This window comes from Asterias amurensis, chromosome 8, assembly GCF_032118995.1.
Source record: "Asterias amurensis chromosome 8, ASM3211899v1".
Taxonomy (NCBI): Eukaryota; Metazoa; Echinodermata; class Asteroidea; order Forcipulatida; family Asteriidae; genus Asterias; species Asterias amurensis.
In genome coordinates this window covers 11,357,161-11,366,275 of record NC_092655.1, presented here as the reverse complement: position 1 = coordinate 11,366,275, position 9,115 = coordinate 11,357,161, and the positions used below count along the sequence as shown (strand labels likewise).

General features: G+C 37.8%; 1 protein-coding gene across 1 annotated transcript; it reads right to left on the bottom strand.

The window, feature by feature from the left end:
- Positions 1-6,212: 6,212 nt before the first annotated feature.
- LOC139940860 (uncharacterized) lies at positions 6,213-8,554 on the bottom strand. The gene is made up of 4 exons (XM_071937237.1): positions 8,486-8,554; positions 7,231-7,372; positions 7,094-7,123; positions 6,213-6,961 (listed from the first exon to the last, which is right to left on the bottom strand). The coding sequence occupies exons 1-4, from the start codon at positions 8,552-8,554 to the stop codon at positions 6,213-6,215; spliced, it is 990 nt and encodes a 329-aa protein (XP_071793338.1).
- Between the last annotated feature and the right edge of the window lie 561 nt (positions 8,555-9,115).

Sequence of the window (9,115 nt, the reverse complement as noted above, 5' to 3'; positions counted from 1 at the left end):
ATGATTTTCACAGTTGCTTTGTTTGCTTGTATCACAAAATTCAAGCTTTCTGGTTGGAATTTGGAAACGTAAGAGAGATCGACAAAAATTTGAAAACATTGTTTGCATATATCAAGTGGAGGTTTGTTTCTGTGGAAAGTTGTGCACACAATTTTATTGTCGTCCGACAGGAAAACAAAGCTACGAAAAGTGGTTGAAAATAATCACAACATACCTTGAGAAATAAAAATGAATGCTTCTATTGTCAACAGATACCTGTACCTAAATCTTTTGTAAAATCCTTTGAAATCGCGGTTTCTGTGTGTAAAAACATCAGAAAGTTTGACGCGAAGTAAGCGGGAGACTGCCATTACTGTGTACAGTCCTGCTACATAGAGAAAACGTACGGCTCAACACACAGGAAAAGCACAACTCATACATGTGTTGTTGGATAGATAGTGAAATGACTTTCGACCTTTGAACCTTACTAATTTTTTATTATGTGGACCATGTGCTACTTGTAAGACTGTTGTCACCTTTAGGTTGCGCTCTATCTACGGCTGTTTGTTGCGTTATAATCGCATGTGTATAACTCAAAAGTAAACCATGTCAAACTGCGTGGGTGCGTGCAGGTGTATGTGTGGTTAAGCTTGGGCGATATCTCGATATAATCGAAAATCGCGATACCATTTCTTAAACGATTACCATATCGTCTTGATTTTTTGTTAAATGAATTATCGGCATATTGTGGTTTTGATGAAGTATCAGATGTCTTCCCTTATTGAGACAACTTACAACCACAACTGAAAAAAATAACATCAAACACTTTAGTGCCCAGGCATCTCCCACAGACACTTCAGAAGTAACACAATGTATCAATTACCTCCCCTGTGTGGGAGCCTTGTGCGCCTTGCAGCCGAACTGCAGACCACAATTGGATTACACAAACCACAACCCATCCACAACCGGTTTTATGAATGAGAGGTCACCCCATGTGCAATATGGATGCTTATTGGTTTAAATGGGCAGGATATACACACATGTAAGAACAGCCATGCGCAGTAGACACTTTAAAAGACACTTTACACTCATAGAGCTACATGTACAACACCATGGGTAGACAGTACACCTCACAGATCCATACTTCGATTTGTTTGATGATTTGAAGTATGGAAATTGGGTGCAATAATATACATCGCGATTTAATCGAATATCGCGATACTTCTGTGACGATATATCGTGGGATAAGTAAAGCAATATCGCCCCAGCTTACGTGTGGTCATACGCAGGGCGCCTCCAGGCGTTATGCTGGCTAAAGGGTTAAATGCCTTTTTTATTGCAGGGGCCATCTTGCATGCTTGTTCGGGTACTCTTGTTGTTGATCTTTAGGTAGTTATACAAATCAGCTGCATTGGTTCTTTACATTTATAGTAAACCCTGGACCCAGGTGAAGGCCACTATAGTGACTTGATATTATGTTTAGTACGTTTACTCACTCACATTCTTCCAAAATGTGGATGGCAACTACCTGTATATATAATATTTTTAAACCATTACAAAATCTACAGATAGATTTTGTAATGGTTCAAAAATTAGATGTACAAAATATACTCAAACCGGGTTCGAACAAAATTCTTTCAGGCAGACTATGAAACAATTTCTTTTTAGAAGTGATATTGGCTCTGAATAGAGCATTTTGGCTCTGAATAGAGCCAGTTGGTTTTGCCACGCCTGTTATTGATGAAATTGTTGAAGCTACTAAAAGGCCACTTCCAGGTGACTTTAAGCACAAAAAGTAGCTGAGCACAACAAAATTGTGCTTACCAGCCAAACCCCAATGTACAATTTGTGATTGGTATCTGTCCATTTCTGCTTAGCAGACAACTGTTAAGCAATATTTTCTGCTTACATGTATAATAAAGCGAGGCCGAAGCCAAAAGTATTGTTTGTGTGACAGGACTGAATTTAATGCAGTAATTTCAGTGCATTTAATAATAGAACCATTAAAACACAAATTAATTTATAACTAATTGACCCTTGAGCAAGCGCCCCAAAAAAATTGAAAAGTATTTAGTTTGTTGCTATAGTAACACAAATTTATTCGCGCGACAGGACTGATCGATAGAAACATGTGTTTGAAACTAGGTATCACAATGATTTTTTTTCAAATGTGCAAAACTATTTATTTATTGACTTAATGTGGTTCGAACTCACTGAAAGAAACATTTTAATACCTCACATGTCACGATAGGCCTTATAGTTTTCGAATTACAGCATTTTGTAGTTTGCCATAAAAAGACCGAAATATGCAAACTAATGCATTTTGCATCTTCCCCCATATTTGACGACCTGTAACTCGGCCATCAGCAGGGGTCGAAATTAAGTGTATTGTCATGGTAGTCAGCAGGGCTAGTAACCAATAATTTTTAGTAGCCCTGATGAGATTTTGGTAGCCCGAAAGACACGTTATGTCTCGCGTCAAGGCTCAAACTTTACAATACACCATAGCACAGTTCTTTGTTATTTGTAATGATGATTTTTGCTTTGTTTTTCCACTAGCCCGTCGGGCTATCAAACTGGAAAAATCAGTAGCCCGGCTGTAAATCTGGTAGTCACGGGCTAGCGGGCTAGTGGCAATTTCGACCCCTGGCCATCAGACACCCCAAATACTTCAAACTTTTAGTGCTACTTCAGATCTGAGGGTATATTAAACCTATTTTTTTCTGCCTGACAGCTAACTTACTTTTCAAATTAGACACAATTATAAACAGTGCATTATCCAAATTTTCCATGTGAAAACCATGAATTGAATAGTGAAACTATAGTTTTAGACCATTTTTGAGCAATCCCATCTTAAAAAGTTTACATCTCACTTCCTTGGAATTTTCTGTACTACTTATTTGCTGAATCTTCTTTAGCTGTGGTGAATTTCAGCTCCACTCATATTTCATTTTTAAAGTTATAAACGACCAAATATGGTAATTTGTGCATTTTTCAAAAACTGAAATTAATGAAATTTTCACTTCTTTTAAAGTATTTTAAAGTTTATCACACTTGGAGTATTTAAAACCCCAATTTGGCAATTGATAACATACGTCAAAGAAAAACACAATTAAATAATGTTTTTTCCTGTGTAAAACATGCTTATAGTTAAAGGGACACACCGGCCGAATTGGGCTATTTGGGCTAACAAAATAGACTAAGAAATGTATTCAACGGGTTTCTAGGAATGAAGAAGAACAGTCCTTACAAAAAAAATCATCAAATTTGGCCGTTTTTGAGCATTTTAAAACAAAAACGAAGGTACAAACAATCACGTGACCTTCCGGGCTAGTTTTACTTCCAGCCGTCTAAAAGTAACTTACCAAACCAAATTTAAATCTTTTTTTTACAAAATTTTTAACGAGTAATTGACGAGAAAGATCATGTATTCAAATTATCGCTACAAAATGTAAATAATGGTGAAAAATCTAACGTAAGATTCGTATTAAAAGAGTCCGTGTAACGGAAGCTTGTTATATGGCCCCACAGCGTTGAGCAATCGGAACGTAAGCCTCGGGGCATATCACGTACCGCACATGTCGTGTCTCGTGGGGGGCTGGAGGTGTAATCCCGGGCGCTATGAACTCCCAGCTTGCGGGTCTCGCCGTGAGCTTGGGAGGGGTTGGGAGCCAGACATCAGAGTACATGTTTGTCATCGTGGGTTTGTCAGTCGGTACACCTCGAAAATCCGTTATTTCTTATGATCGCAACGTTCCAATACTATACTCTGTTTTGTTTCATGGCTCCTAATTTCTTTTTGCTGGGAGTTTTCAGGAAACAATAAAAAAAGATTGATGATGTCATAACGTAGGAACACCGGATTTTGTTATACTGACAGTGTTATTGTGTGAGTAGCTTAAAAAATGTTTTATGAAGAAGAAAAAAAGGATTAAAAAAACCGGAGCCCCCGATCGAAAAAAAAGAACAGGTGAAAAATAATTTTGTATAAAAGGTTGAACAAAATATGATAAAAAAATTCCCTCAAAGCATAATTTTGTCAAAAAAATTTTTTTTAATTCTGGGAATGAAGTGTTATTTTTGAGATCGTGAGGTATTATTTGGTTACGTTCCAAGCTACGCAGCTACTCAGCTACGCTTACGTTCCTTCAGGTTACGCTATAATAAAACGATTTCGATATTGGATGGATTTGGTTTTAATCAAAATATTGATATATCACGATACGAGATAATCGCGATAATCGCGATATATCGAAAACCAGAAGAATAGGTCATTAGAACACCTCTCCTATACTAGGACTGTCTCTTCTACAACTTTCACTTGGAGTTTTAAGACTGATGATGTCAAATTTCATTAATCGCGATTATATCGAATATTGCGATATATTGTCGGCGATATATCGTGAATAAAATAAATCGATATCGCCCAAGCTTACGTTCCAAGATACCCAGCTACGCTTACGTTCCAAGATATGCTTCGTTCCAAAAGATAAGATTACGTTCTAAGCTACACAGCTTCTCAGCTATGCTTACGATCCATACGCAGCTACGTTTACTTCCAAGATACCCAACTATGCTTACGTTCCAAGATATGCTTACGTTCCAAAAGATATGGTTACGTTCCAAGCTATGCAGCTACTCCATATCCATACAATCCATATACATCATTTAGGTTTGTTAGGCTAAAATCAAAAATTACGCTTTCAATCCCGAGTCAGCTAGGCTTACGTTTCAAGATTTGCAGCTACGCTTACATTTCAAAATACATTCTCACAAGGACGCTTTTGAATCCCTCATGATTCCCTCAATGCTCATTTCCAATGCTCTCTTGGTCGAACTTGAGCAAGGCAACAAATCCTGTATTAAGCTACTCCAAACTTCATCGACTGGGACACGAAGTCTTCAAACATAGCAATTGGGTTTGTCAACAATGAACTACTGTCCTGAGACCACTCCTCAAATTTATGTTGCATCTCTTGAATGTATTTGTACTGGTCCAGAAAGAGTGTGTCACTCTTAAGAAGATTCCAAAATGGACCAGTGGCACTATAGTATATAATACCGAGTGCTCTAATCAAGCTAGATATTTGTTCGCTGTCACAATCAACCGTCACACTTTCCAACTTCATGTTCAAAGAATCATTGTAATCATGGAAGATCTCATGGATGTGCGATTTATGAAAGAATAACCCTGCTGCCCCTTGAAAAAAATTATTAAATCTGTTCATCCGAAAACTAGAAATCTCAAACTTCTCCTTGACTGTTTATAAACACAAAGCCTCCCATTTAGCTCGGCATCCATTCTTCTGGTCACCTCGTGGACCCAGACAATCACAAGCTGTTCTTATATATCTAGCAGTAGCCGATTCACCAGAAGAATTAAATCTGCCAAACTTTACCAAAGCATCTCTCCTCAGCCCTTCTCCCAACTCCTTGACAATTTCTTTTTCAAGCTCTTTTAAAACTTTTTCACATTTGTTTGAAAGCCCAAGTAGAAAATTGGCATTACAATATAAAAACTGAAGACCCTCTGATCCCTCGCCAACAATACTTTCACGGTTTGTTTCCAATTTATTATTAAATGATTTACTAACACTTGAACGATCAGACATGACTGCAAACATTTTCTTCATCATGTCCTTGTAGACAGTCTTCCTCTCATCTTCCCCATACAAATCACTCAACTCTTCCATCATAGAAATTACATTATCAAGAAGAGTCACACCATCTTCTACCGCTACAGAGTTAAAGCCCCCAGATAAAGTTTGCCCCGGATTTAGAGTGACCTGCTGGCCGACAATCTTTTTGCCATCCCTTGATGTACCATCACCATGCAAGTCCCACTGGTCTGATTCTAAAATCCCTTCAGCTACTTGTAATTTGCTCAATACATGTGCACGATCAACCATATTGTTTGCTGTGGAAGCTGATGGCAGACTATCTATATCAACTTTGTGGAACACCAACCTACAAACAATTCCAATGACATCACCAACTTTTGTTGTTGGGACATCCAACTCACAACATAACTCCATGACACATTTCTCGATATCATCAATGTATGGCCTTCCTAAACCATCCCCCCCCCCCCCCCCCCCCCGTAATGCTAACTGATTTGAAATGATCAAGGAATGATCTGCTTGTACCTTTATCAGTTCCTGTTTGACAGAATCACGTTCACATGTAACCGTCTTTTTTTGAGAAGCCAGTTTATCAACCTTTTTCTTCTGAACTCAAAGTTTTCTCTGAATTCCTTTCACTTTTGTCCTCGTTTTGTTCTCCATCTCAGAGCACCTGCGCAAATCTGTTTGAACTTTGGCCTCTTTTTGGTTCAAGTGCAGTGTTTTCCGTCTTAGTTTATGGTAAACTGAAGAAGACTTCAAGTTTTTGATTTCATTACATTTTTCGGCAAGTTTTTCCTTCAACACTTTCATTTCTAGCTCCCATGTTTTTAGTTTTGTGTTCTTGTCAATAAGATTCCTCTCAACGACAAGGAAATCCCTATCCATTTTCTTAATTTGCTGTGATTTCTCCTTACATATATCAGACAAAATATTCTCTTTCTCCTTCAACACTTTAACTTCTTTGTCTTTGTCTTGAACCATTTTGTGAGAGGCAACTTTTCTAGTGGGATTTTTGGAAGGAGTTGATTTTGGGTCACTTCGACTACTTGCGCTTAGTTGCTCTTGAGGAGTTTGTATCAACTTATTCACAATAATTTCATTGAGAAATCCACTGGTGGCATCATTTCGATTTTTCGGTTTGTTAAATTTTGAGAAGGTACTTTTGTTTGTTTTGTGTTCAACCCTGATGATTTTCTCCCCGTACTTATCAATATACAAATGATTAATTACTGAGTACAAGTCTCCTCCGTAACAGCTCCCCAGCTCCAAAAGTATGCCACGCGTCAGTGGCTGGTTGTCCAGTACAGGTGGCTTGCTCAAACAGCATCGAGAAATGCCAGCTGCTTCACATCTTGGCCCTTTAAAAAGAGAAATTTGTGTAAAAATAAATTTTGAAGTTCGTAAATTTTGAAATTGAGATTGCATGGGCTTGGTTAGGTTGATATGAAATTAATGATCAAACAAATCTTTAAGTACTAAAACTAACGTACCTATGAAGTTAAGATCGATTGTTTCTTTATTTTTTTATTTATTTTATTTATTTAAAATTTTAAAATTTTAACTAAATTTTATTTATTTTATTTATTTAAATTTTTAATTTTTTTTATTTATTTTATTTATTTAAAATAGAAATGCTGGCGATCTGCTTCTATTTGAGGGACACTATTGAAGATTTTCTCTATAAGCTGTCTGGATTTTGAAGACGGGTATTCGGGGAAGAGCTTCCCCATCAATGTAACCACATCTGTCCATGACTTCTCATGTGCAATCTTTATGGAGTATATTTGAAGGAACAACCGATGAGTGGTTTTGAAGTGTGGTATATTTTGCCGCCTTCCACGCCCTGTCGCTACACATATTGCTACATTATTTTGATTTTGATTATTTTGCCCTGGTAGTGATTTTAATATCCCTTAAATGCAGTTATATTTAATCTCAAATACTTTACCAATATGTACATACCTATTTCACTAAAGAAATCTGTCGTGCAGACGTTATTTTTGTCGTCTTTTTGATCGGCACACGGCTCCGTTTTGGCCCAAGTGGCTTAACCCGTTTCGGCTTGGTCGCATCCGGACGCGGAGATGCGCGCAGTGACAACATGTGAGAACCGGTCGTATTCAATGGCTCTGCGCTCTTTCGCTACGGCTCACACAACTGCACCGTGTTCGGAACTATTTTCTTCGTGAAACAAGCTTTATTTGATATATTTTTGGGGGAATGTTCACCAATTTTACTTTAATTTTTGACTGAAAACTTGAGGAGATATTTTTTGTACAAATTTTCCCTTCAACCCCCATAATTTTTATACGAAAATGAAGCTTTGGGTCTACTTTTTCATTTGGTCTCCAGTCTGATTTCATGTATTCATCCGCGAAATTGCCCCAGTCATAAAAATGAACCTGTACTACATTGCACGGTCCGAACGACCGGAACAGTGTTTCGCGCAAGCCCCAAACACAGACATTTCAAGGGACAAGTGCAGGTAAAAAGTGGCTTTATTTGACTAAAACAATACATAGAGCGATAGATATTAAACCAAACTTTTATTTAATATTCAGGGGTCGAAATTAACTACATTTTCAAGGTAGCCCACAGGGCTAGTAACCCTGAATTTTTACTAGCCCTGAATAAATTTCAGTAGCCCTGGCTGGATTTTTGTTTCCTTCTTTATTGCATTGATTTAATTGTTTTCATATACTAGGCGCCGAGCTAACATTATGTTGACAAAAACCAAACAATGACCATACCCTTTCATTGTAGAAAAGATTAGAATAAAATAATTTTAAAAAACAGTCTATACTCACAAAATTTTTTTTTTTTGAAGGAGGTTTAACTCCTTCCAAAAAACGCCACATAATGCCGACATCAGACCTGCCAACCTTGTCTTTTATTGTTTGAGTACCACATAGCGCAGCCGCATAAATCAGAAGCCCAGTGCACAGCGGCATAACCCAGAAGCCCAACTACTTGTACTGTTGTCGGCACAATGCTAACAGTCAGTCCGAAAACCGGGAAAAAGAAGAACAAATCGGAGGGGAAAACAAATATAAAAAAATTGGACTTTGAAAAAAAAAAAAACTATAAAAATATTTTCCGGCAAAAATATTCCTCAGACAAAATGTATAGTGGGCAGGGAAAAAAAATCCCTGTGAGGCACGCCCCCGAAATTCCTCAGACTTTATCCCAATGTTGGGCCAACATAGTCTGGTTCCCAGACCCAAAAATCTCCGACTAGGCTCTGTCGAATTTAGGGTCCGGTATCACCCAAAATCACGTGACCAAAAAGGAGGAATTCCTCCTTTTTCGAAGTTATCCGAAATGTTCCGAACGTGTTGTCGTCAACATTCGGACAGTATCGTTGATGGTCGGACATTTCCGGGTGTCTATGGTTGCATTGTAAACAGAATCCATGGAATCATAATGTCAGTCATAATGTCAGTCCTGTTTCTGTCGGCCGTAGATCCAGGAGTTTTTGAAAAAAAAGGTTTTTTTTACCGCGAAATAGTAAT

Coding starts and splice junctions, on each gene's coding strand:
- LOC139940860 (XM_071937237.1), bottom strand. CDS start 8,554: ATGCCGCTGTGCACTGGGCTTCTGATTTATGCGGCTGCGCTATGTGGT. Junction 7,373..8,485: donor CTCAAACAATAAAAGACAAG/GTTGGCAGGTCT, acceptor TACTCCATAAAG/ATTGCACATGAGAAGTCATG. Junction 6,962..7,093: donor AATCGATCTTAACTTCATAG/GTACGTTAGTTT, acceptor CTCTTTTTAAAG/GGCCAAGATGTGAAGCAGCT.